General features: G+C 36.2%; 2 protein-coding genes across 4 annotated transcripts; both read left to right on the top strand.

Moving 5' to 3' along the window:
* Positions 1-456: 456 nt before the first annotated feature.
* Positions 457-4,174, top strand: LOC103963882 (serine/arginine-rich splicing factor SR45a-like). Of its 3 annotated transcripts, none has more exons than XM_009376757.3 (7): positions 457-647; positions 1,215-1,280; positions 1,392-1,475; positions 1,604-1,715; positions 2,326-2,475; positions 3,212-3,275; positions 3,796-4,174. In XM_009376757.3, the coding sequence occupies exons 2-7, from the start codon at positions 1,258-1,260 to the stop codon at positions 4,008-4,010; spliced, it is 648 nt and encodes a 215-aa protein (XP_009375032.2). In that variant the 5' UTR covers positions 457-647; positions 1,215-1,257; the 3' UTR covers positions 4,011-4,174. The 3 variants fall into 3 exon arrangements, with proteins under 3 accessions (XP_009375032.2, XP_009375034.2, XP_009375031.2); XM_009376759.3 differs by having other exon boundaries at positions 461-647; positions 1,258-1,280; positions 3,802-4,174; XM_009376756.3 differs by having other exon boundaries at positions 463-647; positions 1,258-1,280.
* Positions 4,175-13,142: 8,968 nt separating this feature from the next.
* Positions 13,143-16,290, top strand: LOC103963884 (AT-rich interactive domain-containing protein 2-like). The gene is made up of 2 exons (XM_048589778.1): positions 13,143-14,429; positions 14,934-16,290. Exons 1-2 carry the CDS (start codon positions 13,548-13,550, stop codon positions 15,801-15,803), a joined length of 1,752 nt encoding a protein of 583 aa, XP_048445735.1. The 5' UTR covers positions 13,143-13,547; the 3' UTR covers positions 15,804-16,290.
* The last annotated feature ends 6,429 nt before the right edge of the window (positions 16,291-22,719 follow it).

The raw sequence follows: 22,719 nt of genomic DNA, 5'->3' as shown, positions 1-22,719 counted from the left end.
ACGTCGTAATTAATCTCTAGACGTTTAAAACTGATCACATTAAGAAACTTTTTAATAAATGTAGATCTTATCATTGTATACAATATAAGATAACATTTAACATAAATGTAGGTTCTGCCATTGTATACGATGTAATTAATATCTAGATGTTTAAAACTAATCACATTACGAAACTTTTTAATGAATGTAGGTCCTACCATTGTATACGATATAAGATCACATTTAACATAAAGGTTTAGATATTAAAATTAGAGAAATGCTAAGGAAACTCTCAAAATGAGACTCTCCATGAATTCTCGGCCATATCATATTTTTGACATAATTCTTATGCTAATATAATAAAATATTATGCTATAAAAAATGAGATGACGGAGCCCAAACAGTTCGCTTTAAGATAGTTCCTTACCATTTTTCTTAAAATTAAAACTAAGTAGTAAACTTTTAGGTGGAAAGTAAGGTAAAAGAAAAGGAAGAAAACATGAAAGCGAATGCTGGAGATTCTTCTACTTGCACGTGGGAGCTGAGAAAGCATCGTCCAAATTGCATTTGTTTATACGTTTTCTCCCCTTTCGGGTCTGAGGCAGTTTTCCTCTCGCTGAGTTAGGGCATCCGAGTTGACTCAGCAATTCCACCAGCCACAGCCAGAGGTAAATCTGCTTCCAATCTTTTCCCCTAATTTCCATCTAGAGATTTCAACCTCTTTAATGTTTTTTGCCCAATCAATTTTTCGATAGTTTCTTGGTATTTTGATTGATATAATTTGAATTACTTAAATAGACGTTCATAAATTGTTCGAATATTTCGAATTATTCTGTTTAATTTAACAGCAAAAGAAAACGTCCGGAGAAAATGCAGGAAACTATGAGATTTCTAGGTTTTTTTGTTGTCTAATATGTGTTTGTGACTTAATTATGCCTTCCATTGAGTTTAATTTTAACTTTTATAGCTGAATTATGTATTTTTGGGTTTTAGTCACGTCCTAGAAAGTAAAGGTAATGATAATCATAAGTTAATGAAGCTGTTTATTTGACTAATCTATGAATCTGAAACCAAATTATCAGTAATTCATACACGTATATTATTCGCCGCGGATTAGAATCTGAAATGAATATATGGTTGGAGGCCCGTATTTCGTTGTATGCATGTATGAATGTACACACGCATTCCCGACAGCTATATTGATACATTATACTGAATGTTTAATATTTTTGAAGGGTATCTAATGTTGTATACTTGTTTTTCTGTGTCTACTCGTAGATGCCATACCCAAGAGAAAGAAGGTCAGAATCCGTTTTAAGTTCTATTTGGAATTGCAAGTTTGTTCACTTAATAACGAATCAATGATAGTAGTCCCACAATTTCTCAATTGATTTTGGTGATTATTGACTTAGGTCCGCTTCGCCACACAACTCTCCTTCACCCGTCAGAGGCCGCCGGTCGAGATCATTGTCGAGGTCTAGGAGAAGTCGTTCTAGGTATACTGCAAATCTCAAATTCCCTATATTTAACCGGTTTTGGTTTAATGGATTTGGTTTTATTCAAACCTAAATACTGGGTTCATGCTTTGTTGAGTTGAGTTGAAGAATGGTTTTTCTTGCTGCAGGAGCCATGAATCTGTCGATGCATCCAATCCTGGAAACAACTTGTACGTAACAGGCTTATCCACAAGGGTTACCTCCACTGATCTTGAGAAATTTTTTAATAAACAGGGGAAGGTACGAGTTATTGCGCATCTAGTTTTTAAATCATATAGGGAACACCTGATATGAGAATGATAACTTATACAGTACAACTTACCCTGGGACAACTTCGTATCGATGTAATTTATTGCGCTTTGCAGTTCTAATGACTGCAAAGCACAAATATCTTACAAGGAAAGAAAGTGCCAACTTGGGAGATTGTTATAACGAGTACTTTGGATACAAGTTAGTCTAACTACCCATCACTGGATAGGTACCTTGTTTCCCATGTAGCTTACTAGCCTATTATGCTTGGATCTCCCTAGAAAGGAAGCGATAATTTTGAGTTCTATCTTCTAAAGAAGAGGGTGACATCTGTGGCAATTTAATGGATTCCCTTCCATTTACACTTTAGTCCTGATATTCAAGTGAAGCCTTACTATTGATTGATAAAAATAACTGTTCTAGCTTCTAACTTTATGTTTGTACCTAGAAAATGTGTAGTCCTTTCTTTATTAGACTTCACATAGAATAGCTCATGCTCCATGTTTACTATAGCTTCATGTCAACCTGGAAAGTAATTGTCTTTTGAGAGCCTTAATACATATCTTATTCCGAGAGAATCACAAATGAGCTCTTGTTTCAGGTACTGGACTGCCATCTGGTTACAGACCCTCGCACCAGAGAATCCCGTGGATTTGGCTTTGTCACAATGGAAACTGTTGAGGATGCAGAACGCTGCATCAAATATTTGGATCGGTCTGTGCTTGAAGGTCGATTAATTACAGTGGAAAAGGTATTAGTTTCTGTCAAATGATCGAGAAGGTTGCTGTGCAGTATGCAGTGGAATTGTTTAAACTTTTACTTGTGAAGATTTTACCTCTTAAAAAATGTTGCCTAATAAGTTTTGGCAGCAGGTCTGGTCACTGTAGCTTCATCGAATTCACAGTCTAAGCTCTAAACAGTCAAAACTATCCCCTTCACGACATGGGTTTCTGCGTCGACATTCAAAAATCATCGATACAAACTCAACTATTTTGCCAAGGGTTGTATGCCCTTTATCCCTCTTTTTCGTTGGCAACAGCGTTTTCCATGGTTGCTTATTAACCACAATATTTAATACCCTAGAGGCATGGTAAATTCTTCTTGTCACATTTGCTTTTTGGGTTCTCCTACTTAATCCATCCGAACTATATGTTGTATCTAATTAAAATAAAAGTTGGAAGTTGGACAGAAAAGCTCCTTGCCGCGAGTAAGGTTAGCAAGGCATGCCGTTGGCTTGGTATACAATTAGGAAGGTGACGTTAAAAATGCGATAATGCACTGCTGTGGACCTTCCAATTGTGTGGATCATAATCATTGCGATGGCCAGTTAGCTTCACGTAGTTTGAAATAGTTGCAAGCAGCTGCATATGGACTGTTTTGAGTAGATTGTTAACTTGTTTATCTGCCCTTTTTTTTTTCACACCTCGATTAATCTATTCGCTTATTTATCTTCCGTGATGTCATTTTGCATTTTGTTAAATATGCAGGCAAAAAGGAAACGAGGGAGGACTCCAACTCCCGGAAGGTATCAAGGTTTGAGAGATAAACGAGGTACAGACATGGATCGGTATTATAATTTTTTAGCAATTGTACATGGTTGCTGGCCTTGGGTTGGAAACCTCACATAGAGCTTTTGTCACTCCTTTCCCCGTAACCTTTTACACACTACCACAGAAGGTCTAGTGTGTTATTTTGTGCGTGGCCCTCTAGATCTGAACGATCTACATTTCGGGTGTACAATCGAGTTCACCATACCTAATTTTTGGATTAGAGTCTAGTATAATGCTTTGTTTGAGGGGTACTGATGGAGGAATGTGGTCCTCTTGAAATTTCCTTCCCTGTTCAGCACAACTTGATTTAATTTTCACTAAAAATGTTTCCTCTTTGACCTCACGCTTTTAAGCCCTGAAAATGCAGCCGAGGTATGAAAAACAATATCACCTCACCCTTTTCGTCATGTCCCATTTATCATAAGTCTAGAGTGCCAACTTCCTTTGAGATGGGAAGATGCTAGTTTTGATGTAGGATCCAGACACAGTATTCATATCTCATGTGAACATGGTTTATAAAGATGCAGGACGTGACCGTGACCGTGATCGTGATCGTGATCATGACCATAGACGATCTCGAAGCTATTCACCTCGCAGGTTGCAAGACAGAGATCCTTATCCCAGGGACCGCCGAGGAAGATCACGCTCTCCATATGGTAGGAGGGCGGATGAACACTCGCACTCGTACAGGAGGCGCAGGGAACGCTCCTTGTCAGGGGGCAGAAACCCTAGATAGAGAAAATCCAAATTTCTAATCGTCCCCTTGCATTTATTTGTTTTACAATTTGGTGTGAGGTTTTGGGATCTTTAGTTTTATTCTGACCAAGTATTTCTCCAATGTTGTTGTACTTGTGTATTGTGTTCGTATTCTTAATCAAGTTGTATGCATCTTCCATTTTATTCCCAAATCCTTTAAATTTGAAATAACATATGCGTTTTCAAGTTTAATAACGCTGTTCTTTTTATTACAACGATATTTGACACTAAAATACACTAAGGTGAGAGGGTAAAGTTGGTATTTGGAACGTAGTGGGTTAAAAAAGAATACTAATCACCATGACAATCAACCATATAGTTTTCAAGTTCAATTATGATATTTCAAGTTCATTTATGCTATTTAGACCTCTCTTTTTTTCTTTTCTTTTTTTTTCTTTCTATTTTTGTCAATTCTTCATGTATTTTGCAGATTATTACGTCCAAATTAAAAATACGTTTTAAATAAAGAAACAAAACATGAAAGTGAATGTTGGAGAGCTTCTTCTATTTGCACGTGGGAATAGATATAACACACGTCAGTGTTAATTCTAATTGCGTTTGTTTATAGATTTTCTCTCTTTTCGTGTTTGAGATTGTGCGGGCTCATTTGGTATACATAATTGGATTGAAATGAATAACTTACTAAATTAAAAGTATGTGGAAGGGAGAAGTTACAAAATTATTGACCACCTAGAATATAAAAGATGAATTGCCCATGAAGAAAACTTATCTATTTTAATTCTCTTCTAAATAGTAGGAAAATTCATCCCTTCTTTTTTTTTTCGATAAAAAAAAAAAAAAAAAAAAGGGATAAATTTTCTTCTTGGCTAATCTTCTTTTAATCCTCTCCATGTATAAAATCGTTCACTTTCATCTTCAATGTACTTTGAAATTTGAGAGTTCTTCATTTCAATCGATCATGTGTATCGAACAAGTGTGTATTCCTCTCACTGAGTTGGGATATGAGTCGACTCAGCAATCCCACCACTTTTAATAGCCAAAGTTCTAAAAGTCACTATGCGCTAGTCAAGTGGCAGACATTGACCTAGAACATAGGCGATTCTTTTTCTTTTTTTTTAAAATTAAATGTATTATATAACATGAATAAATGTCTAATTATGCCTAAAAAAAATACATAACTGTATTGAGATACATAAATTGCAAAATAGAATGACACATAAATTCACTGTTTTAAAACCGCTTTAGCAATATGTTGCTGGCTACCATCTTAATTAATCCTTAAACATTTGAAAATTAAGAAATGATGCCTAAACTTACTTAGGCGCCTGCCTAGCCTATCTAGGCGCCTGTTAGGCACCCACTTAGGTCACGACTTTCACTTAAATAGAAAATAGCTAACTTTTATTTTTCATTTTATTTTTTTAATAAATTGTAAGAAATTTGTTGAATACTTGGATGAACAATCATGATATTTTGGTTCCCCATGTTTTCAGTATGTTTTAATATATTTTTTAATATATATGTCATTCTATTTTTCAATTTATGTATCCCAATTCATTATGTATTTTTTTTAAGTATAAACAGACACTTATTTACACAATATAATAAGTTTACTCAAATATGCCCAGGCCCCACCTAGTAGCCTTGGTGCTAGGCCCCAGTTCCCCGCCCAACTAGTGATTAATGCCTTTGAGAATCTTACATAAATTATAAAGTACTAACATATTGAAAACATGGGGATAAAAATAGAATGAGTGTTCATCAAAGTATCCAATAAATTTTTTTTCAATTTATTGAGAAAATAAAATATAAAATGGAAGTAATCTATTTTCTGTCTAAGTGAAAGTCATGACCTAGACGGGTCTAGGCAGACACTTAGGCAGATCTAGACGTCCTTTCTTATTTTTAAAAACGATAGAGATTAATCGTAGTAGTGACTAGCCGCCAAGCGCCTAGACAAGACCCAGGTGGCACTAGGTGGGAACTTTTAGAACATTATTAATAGCACTTCCTTACCTCCTGTAATAAAAACGGCTTTGCCCAACCTTTCACATTGCAACTTAGTATTAAGATTCTCCTTAATATTGTCGAAAACCTTCGTTTTAGGCAATACCGATATCATATGTTAGTAGATTTGTTTTAACACACTACACTGGAGTGAACTATAAAGCTTTTATAATTGTTTTTTTTCAAACGATAATTTTGTTAAATTAGATTTTAGATTAGTCATTAACGGAGTTTGAACTCACGCCCTCATACAAAGACTCAACACCTTTCCACCAATGTGATAAAGGTCAACTTGCTATAACTATTTTTTTTTTGGCAAATTAGAAATGGTGACCCGAATTTAAGACATTTTCCAATAATCATGGAAGTATCACTAGACTAAAAGATGGTTGATTATTTTTTTTTATCAACCTTCTATATCACGTACCCATCCGCAATTTTCAAAATATATTATATATTCTAACAATTTAAAGAACATAAAATTAATAAAAGGTTATTTAGTCAATAAAATCTTTACTAATTAATCATATATTAATGGTCAAATTTTTTCTTTTTTTTGGAGACAGTCAATGAAATATTTATAATAATTATACATAAATCAATGAAGCATGCCACATACGTTAGTTAGAAAATAACTATTGTACCATTCTATCTTCATTTTATTCACTTCCTTATCTCCTCCCCTCTCTTGTCCTCATGTACTCCCTTCTCTCCCGATTTTCTATCATGTCTTTCCTCTGTTTATCTCTCTTCACTCTCTTATGTTTATCTCTCCTCTCTTTGCCTCTCTCTCTCTCTCTTTTCTCTCCAAACCCAGCCGCCCCCTCACCGACACAGGGATTTATCTGCATTCAATATCTGCCTCCATTTTTATTCTTCAACTATGAAGTGTTTTTGGTTAAATAGTTTGGTTGAACATGTATGAAGCTTTGTTGTATGCATAGCAAGGTGGCTATGGTGATTGCACTAGGAAGGTGTGTGATGGGGATTTTGGTGAATGTTTTATTTGGGTATTGAACAAAAATATTGGTTTTCCTTTTTCTTTTTTCTTTTTTTTTTTTTAAATTCAAAGTTGTGTTTATTCCTAGAAATTATAGGTATCATTTAGTTCTGCAAATATGTTACAGCGTTAAGACCATGGATCTCGAATTGCCCCAAGCAATCACTGATTAGATTAATTTGTTTTAAATGGTAGAGACGATGGGGTTTGATTCAATTAATTAGGTAAATAAATATGTTATAGGATATTAAATTTCCGTCCAAGCCATCACCGAGAGGAGAGCTAGTCTAGTGAAGTAGAGAAGTTTGCCAAGAGAGAGATGGTGAGATGAGAGAGCACAGACTTCTACGACATGGAATTCAAAACCAGGAAACAAACACTAAATTTCGGTGTCTGAATCTAAATGTAAAAATCAAGAGTTGCGCAAGGTAGGGTGGGTAGGGTTTGGTTTGACGCAGTTTTGGGTGAAACCAAAAGATAAACCAAATTTTTTTGCAGTGCGGTTTTGAAGCTTGAACTGAAATGGAACCAAACCATTTGGTTGCAGTTCAAGTCGGTTTCAAATGGTTTTGGTTTCAGTTTCAAACAATTTGCAAACTAAATGCTTTATGCCATTAGTACAACCTAATTGCATCGTTCAACCCCCTCTCTTTCCCTTTATTTTTGGACACTTACTCTTCGTAGGAGGCCTATGAGCTTGTGAACATGCTTGAGAATGTGATACTTGGGAAGACCATACATCTTGTGAAAATGAAACCGATGGATGAGAAACTGTTGAATCTTGTGAACTAGAAGCTTGAGATTGGCTTGGAGCTTGTTGTTCTGGTTGTGGATTAAGAGTAAGAGAGGTGATAGTTGAATTCAATTTGACCAACTCTACAAATACAAATACATAAACTATACAAATTATGTAACGACTCGTCCCCAATTATTATGATTTTTAAATGTGAATTTACAAAAATACCCTTCGAGGCAAAGTGTTGACTTTTGTTGACTGCCATGTTGTGTCACGTAAGGTTCGTTTTCTTGGCATATTCTTGTAGTACTTATCACTACAGACGCGTGGGCGCAAATGAAACGCAATTTAGAGTTATAACGAAGAAGTTATTAACGAACAAAGTTATGGACTAAATGGTCAATTAATTACTTCTAGAAAGCTCCAGATTTTTGGAGCCAAATCTAGATAGCCACGTGTGTGGCCCAGATTCAAAGAAAGAAAAGTTGGGCGGTGGAGATGAAATATAAAGGAGAGAAAGGAGGGGAGAACCGGCCAATGAGGAAGATAATGAAAAGGGAAGTGACCAATGGGGGAGACAAGAAAGGAGGGGAAAGGAAAGAGAAGGGATGCACCAGATCACCCTAATCCGGTATACCCAGCCAACCCGCGCGACTCGGTTTTAACCCAGTGTTAATTCCGGTGGTTTTCTGTTGTTTTTGCAGCAAATAGCAGTAATCCATCCCTACCACACCACTCATTGACCCTTCTTCTACCAATTCCACCCAAAGATGGAATAAATTAGACCCGATTACGTGAAGAACCGAGTGGATAGGTCCGGCGGTCTTAGGCGGCGATCCGTCATTCCCGAAGGTGATTCCTTCGACCACCACCACCATCATTAGGCTCCCCTTGAGCCCTGGAACAAAGCCCAATCAGTTTTAGGGGTGGCGGAACATCGAGGAATGAGAATTGAAGCTCACCTTTTATGGGGTTTTCGGCGGATCGAAGGGAATTGGAGATGTTTCCCGTCCAAATTGGCCTTGGTCACAGATATGAAAGTTTCTCTACTCACTAAAATCTTCATTTCTGTGAAGTTTGAGAATTTTTAGAAATAGTTGAAGTTTCCAGCGAGTCAGGGCGGCCGACCACCACCTGCAGCGACGCATGGGCCGAGACTTCCCCTGATCTTCCTAGTCTAAATTTTAATACCCTGATTTCATTGGTGAAATCCACTTGGCGAATTTCCGTCATTTGAACTTAGTTTCATTAAGGTTCGCCACTTGATTATTATAGCAATCGACGATCCGACCGTTAGATCGTCACCAAACTTTGATACGTTATAATACGTAATATTTGAGGATATTAGAAACTTACGGATTGAGAATCTAACGTACGGATCTTCCCGAATAGGATATGTAAGTTATATGTTCTATTGATAAGAAGTCTAAGACATGATTTGATAATTGTTCTAGGCGCCGATCGTTCGTGACGCCTTGATATTTGTGCTAGGGAGTTGTAGCGCGGACTTCAGGTGAGTGGGATTTTTGGTTTTCTATATATATGTATATATGTTTTTCATTTTCCCAGAAATTGTTTTAAATGGATTTACGTTTTTAAATGCCATGTCAATTGCATTACACTTTAGCATATGCATTAGTATAACTTTGCATAATATTGCATGATGCTTCGGAGGCCCATGTAAGTTCATGTGAGTATATATTGACGGTATGGTTGCATGGTAGTTGATTATGAGTTGATGCACGTAGAGCTCATTATCCTGCACCCTAGTGTTAGTGCTCCGGCCGTGGCCAGGGCCTAGCTTTCATGTGATCGTTCACCTCCCACACCGCGTGCTTAGCTTGAATCCAAGTCAGGTGTCAGCCTGTCGTACATACCACATTAGGTGGTTCCGACTTGTAAGTGACTTGCGATACTTCGCACAGCCTTCACGTGATCATAGCACTTGAGCGTACTTATTTACACCCAACCTGTCATACACACCACATTAGGTGGTTCCGACTCGTGTGTAGGTTTAGAGCTGTACATGTCACATTAGGTGACTCCGGCTGGATTAATGAGCAATAGGTTCAGCCGTACAGGTCACATTAGGTGACTTCAGCTAGCATATCACTTTTACATTGATTTATATCACCTAGCTTACATATTTACTGCTGAGATAGTGACATGGCATATACTTGGTTTTCATTACTCTCAAGCATGATTTATATATACGTATGTATTATTATTTTCTGGGAAATTATACGGGTTTTACGGTAAGGGGTTATAATGTTTTCAAAAGGTTTTTATTAAAAACTTTAGTTTCAGGCCCACTCACCTTTGTTTTTGCACCCCTCCAGATTTTAGCTGCTGAAAGTTCGCATCGACGAGGATTCTTGGCAAATCTTAGTATAGGTGGCTACGCCTAATGGTATAATCCTTACCCACACTACTGTACTTTACTTATGCTCAGACGCAGTGTTCTAAAATGCGGTCTGGGTGGCCGCCTAGGCACTGGGCATCGGGCCGCCGCTGCGATTATTTCAAAAACGTTCAAGAAATCAGCATGGGTATTAGGCGGTGCCTAGGCGGGCTAGGTGCTGAGCTAAGCGACCTCCGCGATGGTTTTGTTAAAATTTTCCGTCTCACTACACCGTGATTGTGACGACTGAGAAATCGAGAGAGCGTGAGGTAAGAGCAAACGTGAGAGAGATATGTAGAAGGAATCAGAAAATAATAGTGCAATTGCAGGAAAAAAACGAGAACTTTGACCTGGAAGCCCATATTTCTTCGCCGGAGATGATTTCTTCGCTGTGCTTGAGGAAATTGACTGGACTCATGATTAGGTTTTGGAAAATTATACAGAGCAAGAAGATGGAAATTAGGCGAATAAGAATGAAGGGAGAGGAAACAAGAAACTTAATTAGGTGGAGAAGATAGGTAATTGGGTAGAGCAATTGAAGAAAAAAAGGAGAAATTACAGAGGAAAAATGGAAAAAAGAAGAAGAAGAAGAGGGAACGGAAAGAAGACGAAGAGGATGATGAAAAGGAAAGAATAAAAAAGACAAAAAAAATTCCGGTTTTCAATGCATCAAAATGGACTCCTTGGTTTAGGAGTTTCTGACTGTCTTGGTTGATGTGAGGCATGGGTCTTGGCTGATTTGAGGCATGGGAAGTTGGGAATGGACAGGGGAAAGGATGCATACGCACCTTTTCAGAATTCTTTTTATTATGAACCACCTAACCGGATTTTTACTCTTAATCTTTAAAAATTAGATATAGTCATTTAAAATGTATATGCCTAATATGTTTTTAAATTCTAGACTTGCTAGATATTTTATTTGCATTTTATCATTCTTTTATTCTTTTATTTATGTATTTCATACAAGTATAATTTTTTGTAAGAGTCAATATGCATTTATTGACAAGATATACAAGAAATTTACCTAAATCCGCCTAGACCCCGCCTAGCCGCCTAGGCACTAGGCGCTAGCCCGCCGCCCAACTAGCGTCTAGCATTTTTTTAGAACCTTGTCAGACGTCGCGTGTGAAATTGGTTCATTCCCGCTCACAGCGCACTCTTGTTTTTAGGTACTTTTAGGTTTAAATTTATTCACATTTTCCACATCACTATACTTTATGCCTTCTTCACCATCTAAGTGTTGGCCAGCACAACTCGATTTGGAGTCCTAGTGAACATTCTGGGTTGGGATGTGTCAAATTACATTAGTTGTTATAAATTTTAAAAAGCCTACAAGAGTAACAAAACACATTGAAAAAACAAAACAAAGAAAGTCTACAAAATAAATTACCTAATATTGGTATTAAATTAAGTATTTATTTTATTTTTCTGTGTCCAATTCAATTTCAGTGCGGTTTTAGATGTTTAGAACCAAAACTAAACTGTTTTTCCATATTGTGGTTCGGTTTCAAACCAAAACCGGTTCAAAACCGCAAAAACCAAACTGTTACATGTAGTTTGGTTTGTTTTGATTCCAAGTTCCCACCCCTAACGCGATGTGTGAAGCGTAAGAGGCGTGTGAGTGATGGGAAATATAAAACTAGGAAAAGGACATTGCAACGCAACGTCTGAATCCAAATGTAAAGAAACAAAACAAGGAAACGGATATTACATTGTAGTTTCTGAAACCGAATGTAAAAATTAGGAGTCACGCAAGGTGTGAAGCGTAGGAGGCATGTGAGTGGTGAAAAACAAACGGAACCATGAAACGGACACTGAAACACAGCGTCTGAATCCAAATGTGACAAACACAATCAGGAAACAAACATTGGGTTGCAATGTCTAAATCTGTATTGATCTGTTCCAAAATATTTAAAAATATGAGAAAGGGGTGTTAGACGAATTGGGTGCTAGTTGTAGTGGCATATTTTGTAATTTTTGTTTATTTTAAATATATTTAAGTATCGCAATACATGGATGACCTATTCATAATTAACATAAATGTTGTTGATATATTGTTAACATTGTAACTTTTTATTAATTTTATGCAAATCAACCATTAATAAATATATTTCTATTTCTGTTTTTTGCTTAAGATTTATAATATTATTCCCATTTTGGATAGATTTTGTGTTTTGTATCATTAATTGCTTTACTCTTTTAAATAAACTCTTTTTGTTAAAAAAAAATAAATGCTAGCACAATCACTAACTTTCAATAATGCATCTTACAAAATTGCATAATACCATATACTCAAATTTGAAAAGCCAAATAAAAAACATAAACAACCAATTTCCCAAATTAAAAATAAATAATTGTAGAAAGATTCATAAAACTATTTTCTCCCTTTTGAAATTTTCATTTTTTTTGGATAAATTAAAAATGGTGATTCGAAAATAGGACCTATATTGAAAGAAATATCACAAAACTAAAAGTTGGTTGATTTTTTTAATCTAATATATTGGTAGATTATACCAACCCTTCTATATCATGTGCCGATCTATATTTTTAAAATATATTTATTAATTTTGAGTATGTTCTCAGAGCTCTTCCAGCGCCATGTCATGCACATTCTTTTAATCCTTCCCGCGTCTTAGCGCAAATGTATGCCTATAGTCCTAAATTGGAAATCGAGAGTACAATTGAAAACGTAAATAGCTTTCACGTCGTATATTCATATCAATGGTTATTTAAAATTTTAAACGTCAGTTAAACCAAAGAGATACAAAGACATAGATAATATTAGATCGACCCATCTAATTCATAAATCCACCCATTTCAGAAAACACATCTCTCAAAATCAACCTTCTATTTCTTTGGCCAGAAAAAAAAAAAAATCTATAAATTAGATTCATTGAATTGTTTCTCTCAAGAATTTTTTTTTTTTTTTTTTTTTTTTTTTTTCTCTTTTGCATTGTCTCCGCTTTCAATAAAGTATAAACATTTGTTTCCTCCCTCTGCTTATATATATACGTGTGTGTGTGTGTGTGTGTGTGTAATCTAATCTCTGTCCAAAACAAATTTTTGAGTCCACCTGGTACTGTCAGGGTGTCACCCGCTATCATTTTTCCGACAATTTCCTCAATTCCAACGTTATTCTTGCCTGTCCTTGCTCATCCCCTTGTCCCTTTTGCCGCCTCCGCATTTCTGCAAATTCACAAAGGTGGCTGCTTTCCGAAGCCAAAACCAAAAAGAAGCAACCCAGAAATGTCCAGGTAACAAACGACATTTCCACAACACTCTGCAAATAAAAGAGGGCAAGGGGTCTCACACCCTCTGCCCAAAATTTGAAATCATTTGTTTCTGTTGTTTTGAATTTTTATCTTTTGGGACAAAGATTCTTGTTGGGTTTTCATTAGTCAAATCGAAGTTCATGGCAGGATGGTCATCCTTAACCGCTGGGTCTGTCTCAGATTGCGTCGAAACTAATGACACATGTCAGAAAAATGGTGTTTTTCCTGAAACCAATCATGTTGGTTCTGTAAAGGATGGTGTGGATTTTGATGAGGGTGATCAAATGGGTAGGCTAAGATGTATATTTAATCGAGTTTTAGCTGTTTTTCTTAAGGAAATTGGTGATGGAGGTGGTTTTGTTAGGCCTGTCCCAGCAGTGATTGGTGATAGGCAACCTGTTGATTTGTTCAAATTGTTCTGTGTGGTGAAAGATAGAGGTGGGATTGATTCGGTTTCGAAGAACATTTTGTGGTCTTTTGTTGCCAATGAATTGGGTTTTGATCAGGAAGCAATGTGTTCTGTGAAATTGATTTACTTTAAATATTTGAATGAGCTGGATAAATGGTTTAGGGAGATTTGTGAAACTAGGAGTTCGGGAAATGGGGATTTGCATCCGTTGTCTTCGGAGTTGGTGAGAGAGTTTGGAGGTTTGTTGTCGGGTTGGCCAGAGCGGAAGGGCAAAAGTGATGGAGAGGTTCATCTAGTGTCTGGAGAATGCAATGGTGATGATGACGAAAAAGTTTGTAATTACGATCAGAGTGATATTTTGATATCACTATCTAGTCTCAATAAAAAGGAAAATGATCGTAAAAGAAAGCGAGAATACTTGGTAGGAATGCTAAACTGGGTAGTCCACGTTGCAAAGCAACCAAATGATCCTTCAATTGGAGCAATACCAGGGCCAACAAAGTGGAAAGAGCATAGGAGCGATGACGAGTGCTGGGTCCAAGCACTTAGAGCAAAGGAGGCATTGCTGATAAGAAGGAATGTTAATTCAAAGACTGAAGAATGTCTCCAGCAGGTACATTTGTTTGTTTGTTTGTGTGTTTCCCTAAATGTTTTTTCCTTTTGCTTCTTGACTACAGCCATTTCTTGAATTTTATATGCATAGTATAGTTAATCGTTCGAGTGTACTCCTTGCTCCGTAACATTTATCTATGAAATTAAAGAATTGTTGCTGTATCTTTAAATTTTTAAGTTATTAATGAGATGATGAATATCATCCCCTGTGATAAGTTGCCACTGTTTCGGCCTCGAGTAAGTTAACCTCCACAATATGATATCGCCATCCACCTTAATAACTACAAACCTAAACAGGTTTCCAGATAGTTCACACCTCAACCCTACTTAATTCAGCAATATCCGAACTCTTTGATCAGGTGCTTCTTGTTCATTAAGTTTGTCTAACTATGCTCTTCCTTTTCCTTTTCTGCACCAATTTTTGTTTTCCTGGAACTGTGAATATCCATGTATGAAAGTAAATTAGTTTCCAATTTTATAAACAGATCATGGTCTAAACTTGCAGAAGAAGCTAAAGATGCATCCATTGTTGTACGAAGATAATATTGTTGCTGGTCGCCAGTGCTCAGGGAGGTTTCGATGCAGTGAAAGGCTTCCTCATTCAGTTAAATCTCAATCATGCCCTTGTTGCCATAAAAAAGAGGTGGAAAACGATTCTATGGAGAAAGCTTCTGCAGAAGTTGATTTATTGGCCACTGATGCAACGTCTGAGGAGAATCCCCACGAAAAGGATGTCTCTATAGGCGCTCATGCTCAAGCTGATGTCCCTGAATGGACTGGGGTGGCTTCTGAAAGTGATATTAAATGGCTAGGCACACAGGTATGGCCCTTGAAACGTGAAGAAGACGGCCCCCTTAGTGAAACAGATCTTATTGGCCAAGGAAGACAAGATAACTGTGGCTGTGGATTTCCAGGTTCTGTTGCATGTTTCCGATTTCACATTACCGAGGCTAGGATGAAATTGAAGAGAGAGCTTGGTTCCTTGTTCTATCATTGGCGATTTGATCGAATGGGTGAGGAAGTTTCTCTTCGGTGGACAGCTGAAGAAGAAAAGAGATTCAAGGATTTGGTAAAGTTCAATCACTCAAATTCCCCTTTTTTTGAGGGAAATACCTCAAATTCTTCTTCCTTTTGGGATAGTGCATCCAAGTGGTTTCTTAGAAAAACAAGGGAAGACTTGGTAAGCTATTACTTCAATGTGTTTGTTGTCCAGCGCAGAAGTTATCAAAATCGTGCAACTCCAAAAACCATTGATAGTGATGATGACGTAACAGAGTTGGGATCTCTAAGTAATGGTTTTAGGCGTGAGATAGGCAAGGTTTCAGCCAATTCTCTACCATGTTCTCTGAACCAGCAGTCCACTGATTTCGACTAGGTATAAATTCTGTCCCAGGGAGTTAGATAATCGGACTGGGGTTTGAACCACTGCATTAACGTATCAAATGGTGATGCAATTTTGAGGGCTGTGTGTGTCATGGTGGAAGCGGGCCTGGTGGGATTGGTGGTGAGGCCAGAAGGTAGAATTGATGAAATGTGCCGAAGAATGTTGTTAGTACTCGACAATTGTCTTCAGCTTTCGTTTTGAAGAACCATGCTACAATTTTAGATGGATGCATCGTGATACTGTACGTTATACCAGGTTCTATAACCTTGGATACAACTATAGAAGTAGATTGGGAAACAAGAGAGGAAGAGACAGAGTTGTCCAAGTTTTCAGGCATTTCTTTCGTTTTTAGAAAACCATTCTTCTTTGTTGTAACTTCTGACAGGTTTTTTCTTTCTAAAAAACTAAAAATTAGCATATAGAATTAAATGTTGTGACCCTTTGCCTTTCAGTTTCAGTTTCAGTGATTTGTCTTTGCCATTCTCGTTTTGGTTCTCTCTCTGTTCCAACACAAACATGCCGGTAAGGCTTAGTTATCGGTGTTGCAACGTGAGAATATGATAGGTGACCGTGATACACGTATATTATTTGCAGCTATGTATGTGTAAACATAATGCAGCTCTCCTTCACCTGTCATAGGCTGCCCGTTGAGATCATTGTCGAGGACTAGGAGAAGTCGTTCTAGGTATACTGGAGATCTCGAATTCCCTATTTGCAAAACTGTTTTGGTTTTATGGATTCTGTTTTATTCAAACTTAGATACCGGGTTCAAGCTTTGTTGAGTTGAGTTGAAGAAAACTCTGGTTTATCTTGCTGCAGGTGCCGTGAATCTGTTGATCAATGTAGTTCTAGCTGTCGCAAATCAATGTCATCCTTGCATCACAGTTTTGTAAAAAAATTTGTTATGTGATCATGCGACACATAAATGAGTCTCATTAGTCTAATTAAATTAAAAATAAATTAGAAATAGGTTTATTAATTTAATAATTAATTAAAAAAGTGTCAACCCAGAAACTCAGTCCAACAATCATCTCTGATCCTAACTCACACTTTTCTACCTCCATCTATGGTAGCCTTTGCCGTCTCGTCTCTTCTACCTCCATTCTAATTTGGGTTTGGTACTGAGATGTTTTTATAAAAGTGGGTATAAAAAAAAGCTGAGCTCAAAAAAATGTTTGGTAAACACTTAAAAACAGATTATTTTCATAGTTTTAGGTAAAAAAAAGCTGAAAACATGATGCAACAAAAATGAGCTTATTCTCACAGCACAGCAGAATCAGTTTTTTTTTCAAAGCATAGTAATACCAAACCAGTCCTTAGCTTTTAAGCTGCGAAAATGCAGCTCAGATTTTAAAAGAGTAATGCTAGACTTACCCAATTCTTCCTGTAATGTTTATCACAATTCTACAGTACCTTCTCCCTTTGAAGCATGGTTTATACAGATGCAGGACATGATCGTGTTCATGCCCGCAAACGATCTGGAAGCTAGTTGTTATGGCAACGTTTAACGTAAAGATTTCGGATGTCAACTTTGTTGTTTGTTGATAATTTTCCCTAAGCTTGCAAGTGTATGTAGTGTTTTTTTACATAAGTTGTGCTAAAATCTTGGTTCTCATTCCTTGTAACACAAGACCAGTAAATTGCTAACCAATTCCCCTTCCCTATTGGTATTTCAATATTTTGTTTACCAAATTGTCTAACAGTTCATTTTTGTTGGTACATTTTGAATTGCAATATCAAGCATGCGGTATTACTAACTCACGTGTATGGACGGAAGCAGGCAGTGGCTACTGGGGATAGGTGGCCCCACTCAACTTTTCATAATTTGAAAATTCCATATAGTGCTAGTTAATCAAATAAATTGTCACCAAATAAAAAAAAAATAGAGTTTTAACGAAAAGCTCGCAGTACTGTTCAGTTTAACGAAAAACCACATTTTTACACTAAAAAGTCAATCTTGGTACTATTCACTTTACTCTTTATTTTGTCCTTATTAAAAAACTCAAAGTTTTAACTAAAAAAATTTAGACTTTAACCCATTAATAGTTTTTCTACTCCAACATTTTTGAGTTAAATTTTAAACCCGAAATTACTAAAGAATGAATTTAGGATACTTTTTTTTTTCTTAAAGTAATTTTTTTTAAGAAGAAATTTATGTAGACTATCCTAATTTAATTTTATGAATATTTTAACCTAAAAATATTTAGATTCCGATAAATATTGAAAAATCACTAAATCACCACCATGAAACTCGGGAAACACTATGAAAGAATATGAAATACATGAAAATATTTTTTTTTAACTATTTTAGCCGTTAGATTTAAATTTAGACCGTTAGATCTTTTTGCTATCGTTGGATTTAATGAATTTCAAAATATAAAACTAAAAAAAAAAAAAGTACACATATATGGTAGGCCAGGCCACCAATTAGAGGGAATTCTAGCCTAAATTTGCGTCAAAATTGAATTTTGGGTTAAAATTTATATTTGGTCTAATGGTTGGAGTAAGTTGGAGTAGGTTTATAATTCGTCAATCGATATGTAAAAGTCCACGAATAGGAGGTTTAGCATGAGAAGAGCTGCAGCAAATAACAACCCTTAAGACCTACTCCAACTCTTGGAGTAAAACTCAAATTTTATATTCTAAACTTACCCTATATTGCTCCAACCCTTGGGCCAAATATGAGTTTTAACTCATAACTCATTTCTGGGACAAATTTAGCCTATGATTCTCCCTGGGTAGTGGGGTCGGCCCACCATATATATATTTTTTGTAGTTTTATATTTATAAATTCATTGAATCCAACTGCTAAGATTTCATACGATCAAATCCAATGATTTAAAAAAAGATCTAACGGTTCAAATTTAAATCCAATGGCTAAACTAATTAAAAAATATATATATTATGTGTTTCATATTCTTTTATAGTGTTCCACGATTTTCATGATATCGGTTTTGTGATTTTTCAATATTTGTCGGAATCTGAATATTTTTAGGTTAAAATATTCATAAATTAAATTGAATAGTCTACATTTTTTTTTTTTTAAGTTACTTTAAGAAAAAATTAGGGTAAAGTACAAAAAACTACCTCAACTATTAGTATCACGACACTTTCATACCTCATCTTTTAAAATTGACAATGTCATACATCATATTTAGAATTTGTGCCAATGTTATACTTTCTGTTAGCTTGGCCGTTTATTTCTCAGTTAAATGCTGACATGGCTTAAATTTGAGGCCCACTATCTATTAAAAAATTAATAAAATATTATTAAAAACAAAAAATAATATTTAATATTTTTTAAATATTAAAACAAAAGTTAAAAAAAAAATAAATAAAAAAAGCCCCCACTTCATCCCTTCCCCCCTCTCTCTTCTCCCCCATCTTCTTCTTCCGGGGGGGGTTGGGTTTTAAAATTTTTTATTTTTTGTTGAAGATACAAAAAAAGAAAAAAAAAAAAAACGCAACCCAGAAAGAAGAAGAACAGGAAGAAGGAAAAAAAAAAAAAAAAACCAAACGCAGTTCGTTCCCCCCCAACAAAAACCAAACCCAGTTCCTCCGCCCCCCCCCCCCCCCCAAAAAAAGAAAACCCAACCCCCTGCCAACCCCAAATCCACCACTCCCACCCCATCACGAAGGTTTCCCCATTCCACCTCAACGTGATCTGGGTTTTTTCCTGGGTTTTTTTTTTTTTTTGGGTTGCAGGTAATGGGTGCATGTTTAGGGAAGACGGGAGGGGGGAAGAAAGGAAGGGGGGTCGGAGAAAATCGCAAGTGTGGGGGGGGGGGGTGATAAATTGGTATTTTTTTTTTTTTCTTCTTCTTTTTCCTGGGTTGCAGGAAGGGCGCTAGAAGGGGAAGAAGACGAAGATGGGGGAGAAAAGAGAAAAGGGGGGTGGGGAAAGGGGACGTGAGGGTTTTTTATTTTTTTACTTTTCTTTATTATTTTAATATTTAAAAATTATTAAATAATTTGTTTTTAGTTTTTAATAATATTTTATTAATTTTTAATAGAAAATGGGTCTCAGATCAAGTCACGTCAACATTTGACTAAGAAATAAACGGTCAAGCTAACGGAAGGTATTACATTGGCATAAATTATAAAGATGAGGTATGATATTGTCAATTTTAAAAGATGATGTATGAAAATGTCGTGACATCAATAATTGAGATAGTTTTTTGTACTTTATCCAAAAAATTATCTTTAATTTGTATTTAATTTTAAATTTTAAATTTTGAAATGATCCTTTTTATAAAGTTACTTTAAGAAAAAATTATCTTAAATCCGCTAGATCCTTTTTTTGGAGATCCATTGATCGTAACCGTTCATCATACATTGTACAGTCAGTTTTCGTTAGGTATTATTTATATTCAATTTTAATTTTTAATTTTTGAAATGACATCTGATCGTAAGATGGACGATAAACGATCACGGCACGGATCTCCATAATCTCCAATAAAATGATCTGGTAAGGATCATTTTCCGACAAAGATAGAGAGGGAAAGGGGGACCCACGCTTTGAATTCCCTAAAAATAAGAAAGCGGGAGGAGAAAAGGGTGCGCGCCAGCTGCACTTGTTACAAGGAAAGGGCGGACTTGTAATCCAATTTCAAATTTATTCTATTTCTTTTTCCTTTTTTTTTTTCTTCTAATAAAACAAATGGTGAGTGGGTGTTTTGCTTGCTTACTATTAATAACAAGCTTCTAAAAGGCTAGTTGAGTAGTAGGCAGTAGCTTAGCGTTTGGGCTTCCATAGACTATTTTTTTTATTGGGTAATTTTACTTAAATTTGTCATGTAAAATATAAATAAATATTTACCTACTTTAAAATATATAGTTCTATTGAGACAAATAAATTACAAAATAGAATAACATATAAATTATAAAGTACTATATTATATTACAAATATGGAGAATAAATATATAATGAGTGTTCATTCAAGATCCAACAAATCTCTTACAATTTAATGAAGAAAATGCAAAATAAAAGTTATTTATTTTTCTGTTTATGTGAAAATCGCGACCTAAGTGGTCCAAGTGAGTGTATAGTCGGGGTGACGTGTTATTTTTTATTTTTTAAGCGCCTAATAATTAGTCGCGATTGTGGTCAACCGCCTAGTACCTGGACAAAGATTGGGATTCTCTTTTTTGTCCCTCATCTTCCTTCCCTTTCTATTTGAACGTTATGAATAAGTCACGTTAACATTTTATATTAATTTTTTTGTAAGGAGAATGACAAAAATGAAAAGTGTGAGAGGATAGGAGAGAAGGGGAGATAATTCTTTCCAATTTTTTATACTGTGGTCTCAAGTGTACACTTGCTAGGATAAGGTCCGACAGTTGTGTTCCTGACACGTGTACGTTATTTCCCTCCCTCTGTTTAGTGACCGGTCACTTTTCATGTCCTCCGCTTCGACTTGCCTACTAGCTACTGACCAATGGCTAAATGGCTTACCCCCTATTCCAATCTCAGAGGTGGAGCCCAGGTTATACATTAAGGGGGCGTTTGTTTGCCCTCACTAAGTTGGACTGGACTGGACTGGACTAGTTATTAGTCCAATACTGTGTTTGTTCCATGCTGGGACTAACATTAATGAGACTAAAGGGGACTAGCATGGACAAAACCCTTCACTAAGAGGTCTTAGCGAGACCCCCCAATAACCATGGGACTAGCTAAGACTATCTTCTCTTTTTCGTCCTCGTCATGCTCAACGACCACTCCCGACAGACTCCTCGTCATCTCCGGTCACCTAGATCAATCATTAACTTTCCGACTCTCTTTCAGATCCATTTCACAACCAACTTTCATATAAAATATACCAAATTGAAGCTGGGAGTGACAAGATTACGATTTTACCTGAATCGAGGCCAAAATGTGGTCGAATGTGGTCGGAAAATGGCCTGGAAGTCTCGGCCTGTTTGGGCTTCTTCAAATTCATGACAGATTCGAGCATTCAAAGCTAAGATCTCGGTCCAGGGATGTGATGAATTTTTTGGCGGCGCTAACTTCATCCAATTTAACGAGGGTTGGCTGGAAAACACATCGGGAAACCTGCAACTCGTCGGGAAAATTGGAGCCGTGAGGTTCCGTTCGAACAACGCATAGCTAGAGAGGGAGGGAGGACAGAGAAATAGAGACTGGAATCAATAAGAAGTTTGACCATGAATGAGAAAGAGACATGAATTGAGAGTTCTAAGAGGAAAAAAAGAGGGAGAGGTTGGGACGATGAGAGAGGAGGAAAAAAGTGGGACGGAAATGGTAGGAAAAGATGGAGAAAAAGATAAGATCATAATAAAATATTAATAATTTATATATTAAATAATATAATATTAGAATTTGTTATTATCCAGCTTCTTAGTCCAATACTGCACCAAACGCTTCACTAAGTTAGTCCAGTTTAGTCTAGTCTAAGCCAGTCCAACTTAGTCCTTGAAGCTAATCCAGTCCGAGATAGTCTGGCGCAACAAACGCCCCCTAAAAAGACTAAATTGCCCATAATGACAATGAGAGCTTGTATGATAGAACTTGGGGAATGGAGGAGAGTGAATAGCAACCGTCTAATTTTCAATTTTGGTTGTCGGATAAATGGCACCCTGGTTAAATACATCATAAACATTTACAATTTTCTTTTTTGAAAACATATGTTTCATTGGTTAAGACTATTCATACACGACGTTCGTGTTTGAATTTTCTTTTTCATAATTTAAAAGAATTTAGTGTTGATTACCTTACCGTTTATAAAAAATACCATGAAATGAGTTTATCGATTTGAATGGTTGAACTTAGGGCTGGTTTTCGTAAGATGTGTTTTTGCCCTAGATGCTTGGAGGTTTTCTAATCTTCATATTTTGCTTCCTCCCTATCAACCTCTGCTTGATTGGATGTTAAATCCTTCTAGTTGGAACC

The sequence above is a fragment of a genome, unplaced genomic scaffold (assembly GCF_019419815.1).
Source record: "Pyrus x bretschneideri cultivar Hongxiangsu unplaced genomic scaffold, Pyrus_bretschneideri_v1 Contig3, whole genome shotgun sequence".
NCBI lineage: Eukaryota > Viridiplantae > Streptophyta > Magnoliopsida > Rosales > Rosaceae > Pyrus > Pyrus x bretschneideri.
Note: the sequence above shows the minus strand (reverse complement) of the source record. Positions and strands in the feature narration are given on the sequence as shown.